The 20,141-nt window shown below is 37.2% G+C and overlaps 1 protein-coding gene across 10 annotated transcripts in view; it reads left to right on the top strand.

The window, feature by feature from the left end:
• PTPRM (protein tyrosine phosphatase receptor type M) overlaps nt 1–20,141 on the top strand; it is a 502,188-nt gene that overhangs the window by 179,244 nt on the left and 302,803 nt on the right. For all 10 annotated transcript variants that reach the window (XM_075023029.1, XM_075023027.1, XM_075023025.1 and 7 more), the window contains exon 6: nt 16,458–16,632. In XM_075023029.1, the coding sequence (XP_074879130.1) occupies nt 16,458–16,632 (175 nt within the window). The remainder of the gene's footprint in view (nt 1–16,457; nt 16,633–20,141) is intronic.

Here is a 20,141-nt window from a genome sequence, read left to right as displayed (position 1 = left end):
TTGAACTGCCATGTATTGAATATTTACATAGAGAAAATACATTTAATAGTAACTAAAATTAAAATTATTATGAAGTGAAAATTGCTTAAATATTAAAATATTTCCAAGCAATGTTTGGGAAAAGTTGTGCCTCTGCAGCCTTAAAAGTTTGAACCTCTTGAGCCTACCTTTTTAAAGCTACATACTAACATCTTGGGTTTTTTCTGTAGAATCCCCATCTGTTTCAGTATAGTGGACATACTCATTTGATGAATAGCTCCTTAATAAGTGGGTTCCTTCACACAAGTATATTTAGGGCTTCACTTTGCTTACTAAATACTATACAAATCAATTCTGAAAACAGGTTTATTCATTTTCTGATGGAATCTTTTCTGCTAATCTTAATGCTTCAAAATATTAAGTTGTTTTTGTGGGATGGATTGATATAATCTTCAACAGAAACACTAAGAAACAAAAGCAAAATGTATCCCTTACTTTTGGAAATAGTGTCTGAGACATCTGGATCTGATTCTCTGCATGTAAGGCATTGAGCACATGCTCAGTGTCTGCTGATGTTAGTTGCAATAGCAAGCGGCCAGTACTTCGGGGAATTGACCGCAAAGACCAAAATTAGGCTTCCAGAATATCAGCATACAGTTAGAAGAGTCCTGGGAAAAGTTTAAGTGAAGTGACATAAGCTCTCTGCGACAGAGGCACATCTGTTAATTTATGGAATCATACAGATTCTGCAATTGGCTTGTTTGTTCCTTAGCTTCTCAGGCCTGGCTCCATCTCTTCATTTTCCCACCCCCATCTGCTGCTGCTTCTAAGTTGCAGCTGGTTCATTCAGTTCCCTCTATGTGCTACTTGTTCTTAGAACGATCTAAAGTGTGACTTCAGCGAAACTGCTGTTCAGAAGATACCCAGGTATCATGAAATTCCATTTTAATATCAAACCCAATCTTTTAATACTAATTTCTAAAGATTTGTTGTAGCATCACTAAACATGTGGCAGTTGTATTTTTCAGAAACTTGTACCTTGACTCATTGTGGGTAGCCTTTCTTGAGAGAGGTTCCTCAAACAGTGGAAAGCTACAGTTGATGAGAGAAGTCATCACTTCACTGAAGTAATATATTTTTCCTAGCCTCATTCTAAAACATGGTTGAAATTCAAATAATTAATTAAAAAATTAATTCTCAGACACATAACTTTTATTGCAGAAATACAGACCTAAGAGTAAAAATTTGTTGAAGGCAAGCAAATAACAGTAGGATCTCAGGATATGTCTGACAGCTGTAGGTAAGCATCATCATCAGACTTAACAATAGCAGGAGACTAATGGGTATTCTCTGATAGAAGGGGAGAGGGTGAAATCTTTCACACCAATGTGTTGTCATTTAACCCCAGCAGCAACTAAGCACCACGCAGCCGCTCAGTCACTTCCCCCACCCAGTGGGATGGGGGAGAGAATTGGAACAAAAAAGATGAAACTCATGAGTTGAGATAAGAACAGTTTAATAGAACAGAAAGGAAAAAACTTATAATGATAACAATAATAAAATGACAATAATAATAATAAAAGAATTGGAATATACAAAACAAGTGATGCACAATGTAATTGCTCACCATTCACCAACCGATGCCCAGTTAGTTTCTGAGCAGCGATCCACCCACCCCCCCCCAGGCCAACTCCCCCCAGTTTCTACACTGGCCATGACATCCCATGGTATGGAATACCCCTTTGGCCAGTTTGGGTCAGCTGCCCTGGCTGTGTCGCCTCCCAACTTCTTGTGCTCCTCCAGCCTTCTTGTTGGCTGGGCATCAGAAGCTGAAAAATCCTTGACTTTAGACTCAACACTACTTAGCAACAACTGAAAACATCAGTGTGTTATCAACATTCTTCTCATACTGAATCAAAAACATAACACTATACCAGCTACTAGGAAGAAAATTAACTCTATCCCAGCCAAAACCAGGACACTATGGTTTATGCATGCAGAATGCATGCTACTTCATTTGCAGCCAAGAAACTAAGAACAGTATCACTGTAATGGCCTGTCTTCTCTACCCTATGTAAACAGTTTGTTACCTGTTAATAAGGGATTTGGCTTTTCTTCTTGTCTTTCCTGAAAGCTGTCTTTCACCTAATTCAGTGTATCTTTTTTTGTATCTTCAGTAATCTTTTGCTGAAGGTATGAAGAGTATGAAATATTTTATTCCTCTACATACAAAACTGCAAAACCTATACACATTATTTATTATTTATTCACACGAAGAGATACAATCCTGTGTCAGAGGGAGTTCTGGAAAGCAAATTGTTTTCCTTAGGAATACACGCACACACACAAGTGAGAGGTATCAAAAATATCCTTGTGAGAATGTAGAACAGTGCAGTGACTCCTAGCAAATTATGAAAATAAAATGTATTTATAGGATATACAAAATAGTTTGTGTGCATGTGCATATGCTTGTTTATGTAAATCACATAAGGTATCCCAGAAGGTGAACTCAAGTCCTGGAGTTTCATAAGATTTTTTTGTTATGCTGTAAACTCTGAGGCTTTCACATAATTACTTTTTTCATTGCTAAGTCTGGAAGCACTTGAGGAAAAAATGTTTCAGCCATTTTTGAGTACTAAGATAATGAAGCACTATTTTACCTGTTAAAATTAAATCATATACATATGTAACAACTTAGTAACACAAACAGGTGAAACTATTAATGTAAACTGTACAATGAGATAGGCCTAAAGATGCTCTTTTGAGTATTAAAAAAAAATAGTTTGGGTTTGATCAGTAGGTGCTTTTGTGTACTACGGGAGTGCAGGAGATCATTCTTCCTCCTGCTCATAAATAGCTCAGTCTTCTGAGACTGATCAAACCACCTTGTGCATAGCCAATTGTCCTGAGTCCATTGACTTGAGAAGAACTTTAATGACATCAATCAACTAAAGATTTTGCCAAGACTACACACATCCCTGTGCCTGTTCATCCTGATGTGGTTTTTTTTGTAGATAACCTGAGATGATTTTACTGTTAGAAGGATAATTAGTGCCCTGTGGGAAGGAGTAGTAGCTGTTACTGAATAAATGAAATTTAAACTTTTTAAAAAATTCAGGTATTTAATATTATTTGTGGGTTTTGGTATGTTAATTTCCTTGTTTCCCCCTCTCCACTCCAGTATGCCTTTCTTGCAGTCAGTACGTACTGTATATTTTCCGTTAATTGTCATTAATCAGTTTTAGTTGCTTTTCATTAATTGCATAGTAATCTTACTATATGACAGAAAAAGTTCTATGAACAGCAGAATATAGGAGGCTCGTGATGTCCTGTTTTTGTTACCCAATGTCTAAGGAGCTGTGATCTTTGATGAAATCTTTTCCTTCATTATCTGCCTTAAATGTGAATTGTCTGATGCCTGTAATACACTTTAGCTTATGTTTTGGGTAACTTTGCAGAACTGCAGAACTGTGCTGTTTATTTTTACAGACATGGTAAGAACTGAAATACTCCTTCAAATTTGTCTGGATTTTGTTCGGAGGCTTTAAATTCTTTGAGGAGAAATGGAAAAGTAACACATGTATGGATGGTCTGACATTCTTACCAATTTCCTTATCTTAGGCTAATAAAGAAAGAAAGAACAGAACAAAACCAAAACCATGTTTATATTTGACTAATAGAAAAACTTGTGCACATGTTAACAATTTTATGTAGCATTCATTATGTATACTGATTACACTTTATAATGGATAATAATGCATTATAGAGACGAGTCAGAAGTACTGTTTAGCCCCTTTTTTTACTGACCTGGATGCTGATAGAGTTCACCTTCTGCAAGTTCACAGACAATACAAAGTTGGGAGGAGTGGCTGATGCACCAGAGGGTTGGGCTGCCATACAGAGGGACCTTGGCAGGCTGGAGAAATGGGCAGAGAGGAACCTCATGAAATTCATTAAAGGGAAGTGCAAAGTCCTGCCCCAGGGAAGGAAGAGTCCCATGCACCACTACACACTGAGGTCTGAAAGTAGCTTTGTGAAGAACCTGGTGATTGTCGTGGACAAGTTGACCATGAGCTAGCCATGTGCCCTTGCAGCAGTGAAAACTAACAGCCTCCTGGGCTGCATTAGGAGGAGTGTTGCCAGCAGGTCAAGGGAGGTGATACTTCCCTTCTGCTCAGTACTGGGGAGACGCGTCTGGAGTGCTGTGCCCAGTTCTGGGCTCCCCAGTATAAGAAAGATACGGACATGCTGGGGGAGATTTAAGGGACTGGAGGATCTGACATACAAGGGCAGAGCTGGGACTGTTTATTCTGGAAAAGGGGAAGGATGAGGGGAGATCCTGAAGAGAGTAGAGATGCCAGAGCCAGACTCTTCTCAGTGGTATCTAGTGCCAGGATAAGAGGCAGTGGGCACAAGATGAAATAGAGGCAATTCCACTTAAACATGAGAAAAAAAATATTATTGTGTTCAAACAGTGGAACATATTGTTTGGAGAGGCTAGGGAGCCTCTATCCTGGGAGATACTGAAAATGCAGATGGATGCAATCATGAGCAACTTGCTGTAGTTGACTCTGCTTTGAGCAGGGGGCTAGGACTACATGGTCACCAGAAATCTCTTCCAGCCACAGTTATGTAATGATTTAAAAATCACTATTCTTGTCTGTAGCATTTAGCAACTTTACTGATAAGGAAATACTGAAATAGAGTTTCTTGGGTGAGGTGTGTGCCTACATACACACGCTTTTTCAATAATCGATTAGATTAATCTTTTTCCCATTTTAACCTCTCGGTTTGTCTTTGAATTTCTATTTCTGTCAATTTACACCTCTTATTTCTTACTTCTGTTGATCATAAAGGAAGAGAAAGGAAATTCTCAGCAATAAGAGCACAGAGGAAACCCAGCAAAGCAGTTGGGATGGGGTTTTGGCTATCAATGAACACTGATCTATTAAACCTCTGATCACACTCAAATTCCAGCAATTTATGTGGGAGGAGTAGTATATTGCTAGGAGAGTGTTGGAAATACAAAATCATCTGTTAATGCAGAGGCTGTAGTCTAGTATAAAATGCCAGTAGTAGAGGAAGTGGCAAGAAGAAGCTCCTTTTCATATGATTTACAAGTGTGAAGTAAAGAAAATGCAAATAGGTACTTTGAAGCATCTGTGGAACAATGCGTTGTTACCTGTATATCCCTGTTCCTTATCACTTACATAATTTTTACAGTACAATTTTATAAACATCTGTGTACAATATTGTGTTAGCTAGTTGGGTTTATGTTTATTTTAACTCTGAGTTTTAATTTGCACAAACTCTGTCACAATAATTTTTTAGGAGGCAAACTTCAATTTTTCTGATTTTCTGAATTTTAAGAACTTTGATAAAATGTGATAGAAGGATTTAGTTTAATTTACATTTTCTCTTTCCCTAAAGAGATGCATAAGAAAGAAATGTGACAAATCTCACATTTCTAAACATTAATTCAAACTTATAAAATTTTAAAGTATGTTCACATGTATTAGAGATCCCACACCAAATTTTTGGAACAAAGTATCTAAGTTTATTTTAATTGTTCCACTCTAGCTGTGAGCAAATGCATATACTACAAGCTTTATACCTTATGACATAAGGTATAAAAGGTATATATTTAGATTGTATGAAAAGTCAGATACATTTTTGAATATGTATACCTACACTTCCAAACCAGTTCCTCTTACAAAAGAGTTGTTAGATTAGGTGCTCATCCTTTGAGGAAGATGAATGCATTGCTTATGTGATGGGCTTTGTTGTGAACAGTTACATTTCTTCCCTCTGGGCAATAGGGCTGAAGGCTTCATCACACTTAGAGCAATCCCTTTTCTGTCTTCTGTATGTTGGGATGCAATCTCTCATCAGGGATAACACCAACCAGGCTTTTTTACCTGGGCTTACTGGTTTTATTCTTATGTGTATATAGATTTAATTAATCTTTCTCTGATGCTAAGATTTCTCTTACAGAATCTTCAATTATTAGTGAAACCAGAGACTAGGAGAAGTTAATTAATTGTGGACTTTTAACATTAAATCCCGGTGAACATATGCAAGAAACAGAAAGACATCTTGAAATCAATGTTATCTGTGAGGTGTATTGACTTCAGTGATGTCTCAGAGCTGACCAGCAGAAACCATCCAGCCTAGTGTTTTTATTAGTAAACTATGTACAGCTGAATTTGCAAAATGTTTTTGGAGTGTGGTAGGAATGTACAGTAAAGGTGCCTTTCCTCCTTGGACACCATCTTTTCCTGTATAGGTTAGTGTCAGCAAGGCTGAATGGCACATCAGGTGCTGTGTACACTTATTACTGGCATGACTCTCTGAGTCCTGAGATTGCTTTAGGACTAAATTCTCAAAACCAGGGAACTGACATACTCTCAGAAGTGTTGGAAATGGGTTGCTTGTCTGCTGTCCTGTTTTTCCATCCAAGTATAATGAAATCTTTCGTCCACAGCAGTGTGCTGCACAGGCTGGTTCTTGCAAGGGAAGCACAACTGGGGATCATAGAGATACTATGACCAATGAAATGCACAGCTGAAAAAACTAAAATGCTTGATGGTGTGATAGCTACTCTGAATCTGTATTCTAGCCTTACACTGCTTGTATGAGATGGTGCCACTGTAACAATGGAGAAAAAAATGAGCCTTATATTCTTCCTCTTAGAAACATTGCAGAAGCCTGACTAGCAAAGCTGCTCTGCAGGGTAAGCCTCCCGATCCACGCAGACCACCCTGCCTGGCACAAGAATCAAATGTCAGAAACCATGAAGAAATGTCAGTGTGCTTTGTTATTAATATTAAAAAAGTGCAGATAAGGGTAAATGGAAGAATAAACTTCACTCCTATCTTCATGAACCAGCTCCACCATTCCTAAGTGATATGGAAGCTTAAAATTTTATCCAAAGTAGTTGATTTCTGGTGAAAATACCTGACAGAAGCCGCTATTAAGTTTTACATTATGACATTAGTCAAAACTTTTAAATCAGAAACTGTCCAGATCAATGAGCACTGCAGACCACATTGGTAGTACCAAAAAAGAAGCTACAAACTTTAGTGGATGTGAGCAAATTCGATGATTTTAATTCAAGAAAACTGAGCAACCCTTGATACAGTAGAAAATAAAGAAGTACTGTAGATAGAGGGGAGAGAGGTCCTTATCTCTGTGGTGGTGCCAGTCATCCATCAAGTTGCAAGGAGTGATAATGGGTGGTGTTCTCCAGAGGCCTGCCTTCAGCACCTGTCTAGCAGAGGTGGATGCTGCTCTGGCAAGAGTGTGTTTGTGACACTGAAATATGTATTTTTTTTCCAACTGTTCCTGCTTGTGAAGGGAATATGGAGTCTGAAAACTTTTAATATAGGTATTAAAATTTTTGCCTTGAAAAAAACCTTTTTATCACAAAAATATAACTCTTAATCCTCTCTTTGGTAATCTCCTGTGACCAAAAGAGATTTTGGGGGAAAAGTAAATCTGAAAAATATGTGAACTGTAGAAGTTTTGCTTTTAGAGGTATACTGGAAACTCTATGAAATCCACTAGGACCTTGGTTATGGACAACAGTACAAAACCTTAAGACAGCTGGAGACAGCTTGGGAAAGTTTGTTTGCAAGTAACCTGAAAAATTAGTATATTTGGATCCTCCTCATTTGCTGAAGATGCCCTGTTGCACCTTATATCTATAAAGAGTGTCAGAAGTGCCACTTAAAGAGCCATTATTATTTTTATTTAACAAGGATGATATGAAACCTGGACTCTAGACAAAAAGTTTCTGGTAACAGGTAGTTGTTCTTTCTTCTTCCTTTTTCCCCTGTTTTAGAGCTGTGTCTCAGATACTCAGAAACTACCAGATACATACACTGATTTGCAGAAAATTTGCTTACCTACAGACATTTATGGACATATGCAACTTAGAGGGGATCCACATAAGTCTTTACCTCTCCTCCATCCCTATCCATCCCCATATATATTCTCATTTGATGAAGTGACCCGTAAGAAAAGTTGTTCTGGGATTACCTTTACCAGTCTAACCTTTTTGATATTCCTGTCTGAATTTGAAAATGAAGCAACCCAAGTAGCGTCCTCTTTTCAAGAAACTCAGGGTGATGTGTTAATCTTCCAGTTATTCTGGATTCTTAAATAATATAGCATATTGTGATTAGCAAACCTGAGATAATGGAACAGTTGACCTATGCCACGGGGGGCTGGTTAAATTCAACTTGCTTTTCAAGAGCATATTAGGTATGCCTGTTTCTGAACCCTGAAGACTGCCTTGATATAAAGCACAGTTCAGCAGCAGTAGAATCACTTAGGGACACATATGAGTTAGGCAATTGATGAAGTAAATTCAGTAAGCTTTCTGTGCTATGCTCTTGGACCTTTGGGAGAAAGAAACAGTGACCTTTACAATGAATACTGTAGTTAAAATGTACAAGCTTACCGCTGGGAGATATTGTGTTCAAATTGGAATGGAATGGAGGCTTCTTTCTTAAGACCAAGGTCTGTTGAAGCTGTTTTGAGGCAAGGAGAACCAAAGTAAAGATTAAATTGAATTAAACCCAAAGGGAAGATGATAGGAAGGAAACAGAGCAGTGGGGGAGGTGTGTGTTGGGGGTGGGAGCTGTTAAACTATGTGACTGACTCAGTAATTAAGACCGAAATACCTCCAGCCAAACCCCTTCTACGTTAGCTTCCCTGTTACGTGAACTAATGTGTACCTTATTTATTACTGATTATTATTGTTATGGTTGTCTTTATTCATAAATTGCACTGTTAGTGTTGAGGAGGAGTTTACTATAGCTTTCTTTAACCATAGTCATGTCTCTTCTCGCAATTCATTCCTCCTATTTGGAAGAATCTTTTCAGGAAGCTGCTGCCTCACCCTTAAGAGGGCATGGTTTCGCATCATCAGATACGTGTGCGCTTCTTTCTTGGCTACTTCTTCCTTACCTGCTTTATAGGACTTAGTATTCCTTTGGTTTTGCCTGCTATTCTGGTTGTTTAAAACTTTGGAATCGACTTCAGGTTGTCCCCAGAACTTGCATGTTGGATTTTCTTCATCCCACATTGCTTTTCTTCCCAACAAGATAACACTTTTCTAGTGAAGAGAATGTGGGACATAAGCGCACTGTTTTTTAACTCTCCTGTTATGTACTTTGATAGAAAAGGCAAATGCCTGCATTTGTATACTTCGCATTGCGTGTATGTGTTGTGGTTTAACCCCAGCCAGCAACTAAGCACCACGCAGCCACTCACTCACCCCCCGCCACCCAGTGGGATGGGGGAGAAAATCGGGAAAAGAAGCAAAACTCGTGGGTTGAGATAAGAACGGTTTAATAGAATATAAAAAGAAGAAACTAATAATGATATTGATAACACTAATAACGTGACAGCAGTAATGATAAAAGGATTGGAATGTACAAGTGATGCATAGGGCAATCGCTCACCACCCACTGATCGACGCCCAGTTAGTCCCCAAGCAGCCGTCTCCCCGCCCCCACTCCCCCCGGTTTATATACTGGACATGGTGTCCCATGGTATGGAATACCCTGTTGGCCAGTTTGGGTCAGGTGCCCTGGCTCTGTCCTGTGCCAACTTCTTGTGCCCCTCCAGCTTTCTCGCTGGCATGAGAAGCTGAAAAATCCTTGACATTAGACTAAACACTACTTAGCAACAACTGAAAACATTACTGTGTTATCAACATTCTTTGCATACTGAACTCAAAACATAGCACTGTACCAGCTACTAGGAAGACATTTAACTCTGTCCCACCTGAAACCAGGGCCGTATGGATGAAAATTGTGCTAATGATCTTTACTTTCTCATTTTCTCCACTCTGCTCCTTCCCAGCCCCTCCGTAAGCCTGGCATCTGCGGAATTCCAAGCCAGAGTATTTAAAATCCTATGTATGTTCTCTTCATTTTTTAGCAAGGTGTTCATCCTAACTCTTGGAATTTTTAATAAAAAGAAAAGGACGATGAGAAGTACTTAGAGTTACATATTTCAAAGAATTAAGATACAGTATTAAATTACTTTATAAGTAGGGCTATAAGTTCAGGAAAATGCTTAGCAGATACATAGATCATTGCCATAATTTCTATCCAAAGTATAAACCTCTCCATTAGCGAGAGTTTTCCTAGTACTCTGTTTTCTGCAGATGTTTCTGAGGATGTAGTTCCCTACAAGTCATTTTGTATTCTATTGTGTGCTATTAAAGATGAATGGAAAGAAGATTTGGAATTTTTATATATTGTGTGAATACTGACAAATTGTTCGAGAATATTAACTCTTCTAAATTGCTGTGGAATTTAATGTAAAAATAAAAAATAGATTGAGCATTGTTTTGGGGTTTTTTTTCCTTTTAAAATCTCTATGTACTAATAACAGATTTGCTCGCGTCAGAACGATACAAAACAATTTCAGTATGTAAGTACAGAGTAACTGCTTTGGGTAAATTACACTGAGTTTAATGGCTCCAGAAAATCTAGTAATGTCTTTGTTTACCTTATGTATGCTTAATTTTATCTTCAAATAGATGTCATTGCTTAATATTTGATAATGTGACTACTCGATGTGTAACTTTAGTAATATTTTACAGTATTACCTGGCAGCTCCAGCCAGCATTTAGGTTTAGTCATAATAAACAGAGATTTATGGCGAACTATGTGATTTGAAGAAAAGGCTCTGTTATCAAACATTAAAATATTGAAAGCTGAAATCTTTCTTGAAAGGTAAAATAATAACATTTTGCTTGAATGCCCATTAGTTACACATGAAGAGTGCAATTCTGGCTCATAGCAGAATAATTCCAAACAGGACAATAATAATCTTTTTCTAGCATGGCCTCATTACTTGAATGAAATACGCTTGTGAATTTACACAGATGGAATAAATACAAGATAATCACAGGATCTGTGGTGGTTCTAATCTAGACTGACAAACAGTTATCTTGGTTATGAAAGCAATTCTAGAAATTCAGAGGTAGAGCCAACTGTCTTAATTACTGGACTGATACGAACTCTGTGAAGCAATTTTGTTGGTATTAATTACTATTTGATTTAGATTTTATACATATTTTCAACAAAATTACTTCTGGCACTGCTGATATTATTTGAGATCCCACTGGTATGACTCTAATCACAATTTTATAAATGTGCATATTTGAACGTGGGATAATGCAACCCTTTTCTTTTATTAAATGTATGAAGAGCTGCTTAATCTACCTGTATGGACAGAGGGTAACTGACCGATGTTTCCTTTTAAGTCTCTTCTGGCAAAATTGTTGAAACATGCCTTGAGATTGATAGATGCAGTAGTAGTGCTGGATATAACATCCCAGAACTTCAATCCCTTTGAATTACTGCTGCATTTTTGTTAAAAGTATTTCTGAAATGTTTAATATATATCTTGTTGCTGCTAAATTGCTGTTCATTTAGAAGACTTAAGAGTTAGTTCATTGCCTAAAAGTGACTGTAAGTATAATTTAAATAACCATCAACCTATTTCTTTACATTCTAGTTTGCCTAAAATGGAAAAATAATGTGCATTTTAAAATGCTTTAAGCTGTCTCTGTATGCATTTAATATGCTGGTACCAGGAATATAGATTTTCAAGCTATGTATATCCTGAGGTTAAATTAAGATATATTTTTTTATTATCCCTATATATTAAACAACATGTTGTTTAATAGAAAATTTCTTACAAGGGACTTACCAGTTATATGTTTTCATTAGTTGGCTTGAATAGCATTTTTAAATATGTATATATATATTTTTAAAAGCTTTCTCTGAGCATTTGAAAACATAAGAGTTGCTCAGCAGCCGATGGAATCTGTTATTTTCGGTTTTGGATCTCAGCATCTTGCAAACTTTGTTTGGGGTCAAAATTCTGCTCTAAGAAGGTTAGACAGCTCTGCCCTGGGGACATGGCCTTTTTAGTCCAAGTGGGTCTAGCATTAAATGATTATGGCAGTTTCCTCTTTCCAAAGAATGAAGTGTCCTGTTCGCACAGTTCTCCGAGTCCCAGAGGCAGGAAAAGCTAGCAGACTTAATCTATAGTAAAGCCTCAGTCTTTCATATGGCAAAGCAGTAAAAAAGAACCATATTTATCTTTGAATTGAATTTAAAACAAACAACAAATAAACCCCACCCAGAAAACAGAAGGATATTACAAATTTGCTCCAACAACCTGTTTTAAAGGGTTCTAATATAGAGTACCATAGTGTTGCATTGTAAATCATGAATTTTATACTCTTTTCTGGAATGGGATTAGTAAATTACAGACTTGTCATTTTTTGTTTAATTTTCAGTAAGATGATGTATTTGTGAAGACTCAGGCTTCCACATAAAAAGTGGGAGTTTGCGAGACCTATTGGTAAATTTCAGAATCTATCTTAAAAAAACTGATATTAAGGTTTCAATGAGTATAATTAGTAAAGCAGGAAATTATCTCTTTTATTTGTGGGACTTCAGAATGTTGCATTAGTGAGTGTTAACTTATTTATGTGAATGCTACTGAAAATAATTATTTGTAAAAAAATCATAGCGGGATGTACTAATGTGTTCAATAAATGAATGTTCATTTGATATAATAAGTTGTTTCTAGGCATTCTAAATGAAATATCTATTGACAATCAGGACTGAGAGCTTGTCATTTATCATACAGTGTGCTTAAAGGCGTCTGTTAAATATGGAAAAGAAAATATTATTGTCATTCTCCTCCAAATTTTGGATAGTTAACTAACCCATAAAAGTGATCACTGTCAAACCTGTGCAGCTTCCTGAAGACACTGTGTGGTAAGTCAGAGATAACAAAATGTGAATCACGAATAAAGGGAGCGAAGCTGGCTGTGTGGGTACAGTTAAAACAGAAGCCATTCTGTATTTCTATATCGAATTGTAAATAGCTTTTTTTCAGATTAAAAATAGTCTTTTGCCATTTGTCCATTGCTGAAATAAGAGTTTGGGAGAGGTTGTAGGGATTTTATTTTTTTAAAAAATTTATTTTATTTTATTTTGCTGTGCAGCCTTTTCAGCTATCTTATCCAATGCCTGTGGACTGAAATTTTCTTATACTTGAATTCATTACCTTAATTACCATTCTTTTATGCTCAGGCTTAAATCAATTAGGCGGCTCTCTTACTCTTCTGTTGCTGTACCAGAAGAGAGGGAAGACTTGCTCTTGAACTGTATTTTTTCTTGTGGAAAGCAAAGCAATTATGTTTTTTAGCCTTCGTCTGTTCTAGACACTATGTTTTCCTTGAAAATATTTTTCTCAAAGAGATTAAAGATAATTTTTTTTTATTCTCCTTTGAGTTCTAGTAGGAAGTGTCATGCCAGTGATTTCTGTGGGACTGTTTGAGTTCTAACATTTAATTAGGCACTCTACACTTGGGCTCTGTGAGTTTGTAATGTTTAAGAGAAGTCAGTCAATATAATATTTATTAATAGTAATCTCACACATGTTTCACAAGTGTGTTACAATAGTAATAATAATAATAATAAAGGCTTTTTATTCTGGAGCTCCTTCATGAATTTTGAAGCCACCATTAATAACCTGTTTCACATCTGGATTTTGCTGGGGGGCAGAAATGCTCGAATCCTCTGTAGACTCAAACTGAGTTACATTTAAGGCTCTGTTCATTTGAGCGAAATGATATGTGCCTCTGAAATATGCTTTGGCTTCTCTCTTTTTCAGTGAAAATTACTGACGTGAATGGATAGCATGTGTTGCATGGCCATATAAGTCAATTATTTGATCAAATTAAGATTTCCTGTTGTAGAACAGCAGTTAAAACATTTGAAATCAGGCGAGATTAGTGTGTTTGAGAATCAGCAGAAGGCGAAAAAGATTATGGGACCCCAATGTAATAATAATTTATTATAAATGCTGCAATGCATTGATCCCTTCCAATTTTCATTGAACATATGAACAAAAGCCATGGGAGATATGTCCTATGGGGCCGGGTATTTGAGCAGTTCCCTTCATGGACTGCTGGCAGTTTATATGACAACCCAGGCTGTGGTGGTCAGGATTTCTACCAGCCACTGGGAGGTCTGACGGGCCTGGTGTGGTAGGAGGCAGTCCTCTGTGTGGGAACAGTGGGGAGTGTGCATTCATCATACTTTTCCATGGTCGCCTCTCTTCACAGGCTGCAGATTAAGGTAGATATTATACTGCCTCATGGCATTGCCTAGTCCTTTCCCTTCACCTCTTTCCCCCTTTAAGAGCATCCTGTAGCCTTTGCTGGGTGGGAACAGCAAGAAATAATTCATAAATATTTACACGGTTCTTCAGTTGTGTTAAAACACATGAGATTCCTGGTAAATTCTGGATGCAGGTGCCCCACTTGGAAGGGTGGGTGTACCGAGCAGGCTGGAGCACAGAGGGGCTTGTTCACACTCTAAATAAACTGAGCTAGTTTAGGTACTAGAATTAGTCATTGTAAGGTGGTATGTTCTTCCCTAGAGAATAACTTACCCTATTTCTTGGCAGGATAAAGTAGTCTGTGTGAAGTTTCCTGATGTTGTGACTAGAAGGAAGGAAAAACTAGTGTGGGTGGATGTAACATAAGCACTTAACTTGGCTATGCACAGAGTCCTTAAAGAGTCTGAAAGCTGCAGAAACATACTTTAAAACCATGTGGTTTGTGACTGCTCAGCAGCTCTTATAATTAGGATTAATCAGTTACTGTCTTAGGTAAAAAATAAAGTTGCTTTTAAGAAATATTCATTCTCCAAAATCATAATTAACCTGCTCTGCTTGCTTACTGCTATCTGCAGCCATTCTTGCTAGAAGGATAATACAGTTGCAAAAGCAGTAAAAATAGTAGTTTTGAAATAGTAGTCTGAAATGTTTCTTTCCAAGTTCTGTTTTCGGTAACTGCCATGCCACTTTAGAGAAGCTGGTTTATCAGCAGCTCAGAATTCTAGGAATTTTAAGGAGCTCGCAATTATCTGAAGTAATTCTCAAGTAATAATTTAAGACTGAGTAATTTTTAAGGCATGATAGTACATTCTTTGGGCATCTTACAAGCATTTTTTTTTTCTTTTAAAAAAGCTGTGCATCACCCACGTTTATATTTGAAGAGGAAATAACTCTGCCTTACTGTGCAGGAGAATTAGTATTTACTCTTAATTATACTTCTTCTTTGGCATTACTGGCATGATTAACTTTCACTTGGTTTTATGATTCATGGATGAGTTTAATTTTGTACTTTCAGTATAGTGGCAAGTAAAGGCCATAACAAAATGAGGTCAGTATTTCTTATGTAGGTCTTAAATTCTGCTGGACAAACTACAAATTCCAGGGCAGAGAAACAGACATCACCAGCTGTGTGGATGGTTTATAGAAGCTCGGCAGTGCAGGACCCTTGCTCTGCTTGGAGCTCCTGAAGTCAGAAAAACCCACTAAAAATAACTGGTATTATTACATAGCGTCAGATTGTGCATATGCCTTCCTGGAGAGAGCGTCTTTGGGGAGTAAATGTTGTCACTAGATTTTGTATATGTTTTTTTCAGCCAGTTCTAGTAAATTGATGATTAAACATTTTTCTGATGATTTTCGAGTGTTCATAGCGCACATATCCTATTTCATGGGCAGGTGGAGTGCAAGTTCTGATGACAATTTGACAGCCAAGTCTCTCTGCCCTCCTCTTTGTGTCAGAGGTCATGGCAAGATGTCATCTCTGCCCTCTTCTGTCTGCTGCCCTCCCTTTTTCACTCCTCCAGGCATGCACTGGATCACATGAGGGAGTAGGCTGGTAGCATGGGACTTATGCTGGACCTTGTGCTCCTTGGCTGTTAAATGGCTCGTTTTCTTGTGCCCTGCATGCAATATGTTAAATTGAGGACAAGACACTGCACTGAAGTAGAAACTGCCTAGTTCCCAGTATCACGCTGAGGAAGTGAGACACGGAGACAGCTTCAGCCTTGTTGGTCATTTGCCTTGTAAATCTGTGTCTAGTCTCTTCTACCTGAGTCGCTGATAACCCCATGTGTAGGTGCTAGAGTATGAGAACCATCCACTGACATTTCTGTGTAAGCTGTGCAAGATGCATATGCCAAGTAGCGGGTGAGGATGGGAAGAGAAAGCAGAGACTGAGTATGCTGGGTTTCATGTTTCTTTAAAGGAAATAACTTTAAATATTTGTGTAAAGCAAGCCAAGCAAGTAAATGTTACATTGCTTTAAAATCTTTCTATTAGTTAATCTATAAAGAGTTGAAAGCAGCTGTTCCAGATGAGTGGTTGCCCACTGATGATGAATGGTTTAACTCACATGGGAAAGCAGTAAAGTCTCACACAGCGTAAACATCTGTAAAAGTAACATATACAGACTTCTGCTTTTATCTTGCCTCCCTTCTTGGGGAACTTGAGAAAAATAAAATTGGTTGTCAGTATTTTATTTTTTTTTTAATATGACTAACAATATTCTTTATTTTTGTTTCTTCGCCTAGGGTATTTATGTAAGGGATGCACCTTTGAAGGACATAAAAGTGTTCAACTTCCGCCGATTTGTAGCTCTTTTTAGTGTGGTAAATGCCACGAAGCGGGACGCTGGCAACTATCGCTGCATGATTCGGACAGAAGGAGGAGTTGGTGTATCAAACTATGCAGAACTGATAGTCAAAGGTATTTCACAATAAAACTCAGTATTTGCATGCTCAGTGTATGGAATAAGGACCTGCAATTGCTAATTCACCTATAGCCTTATATATATAATATAAGAATGTCACCTATAGCCTGTTACAGTTGATAAGAGGTTCAATAAATAGACTTTATTTATGTAAATCTTAAGAGTCTATCTAGCTGTAACAAGGGAATGACAGAAGAAGTGAAGGCTAATTAACTAGTTACTTGTTGGCTGTTGTTTTAAGTATTTCCCCAAAATGCACTGTTTAGAACCATATGTCTTTACGAGATTTTTTTTTTTTAAAGTAAGAACATAATACTGGCTTTTACCTTCTTTGTGGAGATTGCATTCTAAAAATATATTTACTGCAAAATATGAAAGATTTACATTAAAATGAACACATAAAATACACATATTCCAATATATGAAGAGATGGTTTTAAAAACAGCAGGAAACACTTGTATGTAAATAGAATGCATACAGATCTGTCCATCCTTACTATAGAAAACTGCACTAAACCAATTTTTTAACATTAGTTATGTTTAAATTACATTTTGATTTCTTCTTTTATACTAGCATTTTGGAGGAACACAATTTTATTTTTGTTCTATCAGAGACAAAAACAGATTCTGCAGCATCTAACCTATGGAGCCACATTATTGTGTTATGTATCTTCCCTTTCTGGTCCATTCTGTGTCTAACAAACAAGAAGTGAGGTGGAGGGCTAAAGGCTCTTTTTCTCTTCTTTCTGAAAATAATTTGATCCAAGTTTGCAAGGAGTGAATGAGTGCCCTAAAATTAAATCCACCACAGATGTGGGATTTTCCTCTGGGAATTAGGAAGGACACACTTGCATCCTCTGATTTTAGAAACAGTATCCTTTGTTGGGCAGGACTTTTTTTCTTTTGGGGATAGCATTTGGATTATCATGGATTATATCATTGTAGCTGTTCTAATGGAATTAAAGAAACTTACAGGCTAAGGAGTAACAGAGCAAGAAATTTAATTTTTATGTAGTACTTTCTTGTCACTCTGCTTTCCAAATTCTGCTCTAGGTTTTATCTTTTGTGTTAAGATACAAATTAACCTTTCTTATGACTTAGTCACCTAATTAAAGAATCGGTACCTATTGCAGTATAAGAGCTTGCACAGTTTTTGTTGCAGACAGCAGACTGGATAAGGGCTTTGTTATTAGTTGATCTGGGGTTTCCTCTTTTCTTTCTCTTAACTCTTTAATTATTTTGTGTATTTATAAACCTATATGGGATTTGTCAGGACTTTTTAAAGGTGTGATCTTTTTCCTAAAGGCAACTTCTATGTAGGACAATAAGCAAGGTGTAGGATAACTGTTACATCTGAAAATGTACCATGTATCTTGTTTCTGAAGTCAATATAGAAAGCATGTGTGCCAGAAGCTAGTAGTAAAGGAAGGATTTGAAGGACAGGAGGCACAGTGGCATAAATAAAGAATCAGGCCAAGACGTTAAAAACACAAAGTGGAAATTTTGCAGAAAAAAAGATCAGACAAAGTGAGAAGAACAATAGAGTTTACATTGAGAAGAAATACAGGAACATTAGCAGTTATGCTGTAGATAAGAATGAGGTTTTTTGAATTACATAAAAATTGAGGGGGATATTTAAGAAGAAAATGAGGAGTGGAATAACGGAGAAGTGATATAGTTAGAACAATGTTTTTGAGATGAGGAAGGTTTGATTGGAGAGGAAGAAACTTGGGCTATGGGTTAGACTGGGGAATACTAGGTCACCGGTAGAAGATGCAAGAGAGCCATAATGAAGAAGAAACTATTTTCCAAAAGCAAGAATATGGGTTTAGTGGGTGTGTTTCAGAGAAAATGGAGAGAAACAGGACAAGACAAGGAGAAGGAGGTTGCAAATAAGCAGTGTATGAAGATAACAAGGCAAAACAAATTGTAGTATTTGAATGGATAGATGAGGAAACAAATAGAGTGGGTGAGATGAGAATATAATTATAAAGCATGGTGGGAAAAATGAGGTTATTTAAGTCCAAGCATGAAAAGGAAATGAAAGGGGTGGCCAAAAATGAAAATGTATGGAAGTCAGCAAAGAAAGCAAGTGTGGACTTTGAGCCCCAATAGGAATGATGAAGCATCTTTCAGACCTAATGCCAGTGAAAACAAGGAAGAACAGAGGCTGCCTGAAGGAGGCAGATAGAAGATTTACTGCATCAGTAACAGGAGGTACAGGAAGCCGAAGAAGTTAGATTTTTTTTTTTTCAATTTCTTTGATTTAAAGTGTCTTAGTTTATTACTTCTCCTTTTGTGGTGCAGTAGATGAAATTGTGAAGTATATCATTAAAGCATTTGTGCATACCCAGATCCTTTCAGAAAATTTGCACTGGGCACTGTGAACAAGTGGATAGCCTTAGGGTGTAATCCCATTAACTACTTGTAGAGTGGCAAAGTAATTATGGTAATCCCCATTGCCTGTATTGGAGCTTTTCTGAGACCACCTGCAGGTCATTCCTTCTGACTTAAAAAGACCCATTTCAAACATTGCACTGTAAAGCCTTAGATGACTATACTGAAACAGCAGCATTAGGGGCTAATTAGTAAATATGCTTTCTTATTGATGGCATATAATTAAGAAGTTGTATTTCCTAATTTTTTGAGCAGCTTTTCTGCAATGTTAGTTAGCAGAATTCAAAGATAATGGATTGATTTCAGTGCAGCTGTATCTTTTTTTTTTAATCCATTACCATCAATACATCATGAAAATGTACATTTACCCATATTGCATGTAAAGCTTAGTCTACTTGGGAGTTACTGATGGCTTAATAATAGTATTTGTAGAAACAGTAGTGCAATTACTCCCCACTCTTTGTTGCAAACAATGAACCTAATTCTCTTCTCGTTTACGCTGGGGTAACTAAGCTGACTTAGGAGGAATTTCCCTGGAATTTACGTTGCTAGGATGATAGGAGAGTCAACCCTAGCATTTGTAAGTTCAAGAGAATCAGTTCTTCAGATCTGTTGTGCTCTGTTTCATTCTGGTTACTGAACTTGTAACTCAAGTTGCAAGTAAGTAAATCCTGCAATGGAGTTGGGATTTTTTCAAAATATCTTTGCTTTTAAGTAGGGACATTTGCACAGTAGAGTGGGTTACAGCTCTGTACAACATCCATTCTACTTCACTGTAGACATAGTTTCACTAAATAGGAATTTAGCCTAAGTAGATTCCAGTTACTTTCTTATGTAAACCTCTTCAAGGTTTGTAGTGCTGCTGTGGCGCGATGTGGTGTGGCACTGGAGACCAGGTACCAGAACTTTTGAAATCAGCGGAAGGGCCACTAGTATGAGGTGCTGCAAACCAAACCTGAAATCGCAAAGGAATAGGAATGAAATGTTGAAGATGAGAGATATGTAAGAAACTGCCAAATGTTCTTTTTTTTTTTTCTTTTTTTTTCTTCTTTTTTTTTTATCTGAGCAGATATGGTTATAGCAAGGTTTAATCTGTATGGAGGGAAAAA

This window comes from Buteo buteo, chromosome 3, assembly GCF_964188355.1.
Source record: "Buteo buteo chromosome 3, bButBut1.hap1.1, whole genome shotgun sequence".
Lineage (NCBI taxonomy): Eukaryota > Metazoa > Chordata > Aves > Accipitriformes > Accipitridae > Buteo > Buteo buteo.
Note: the sequence above shows the minus strand (reverse complement) of the source record. Positions and strands in the feature narration are given on the sequence as shown.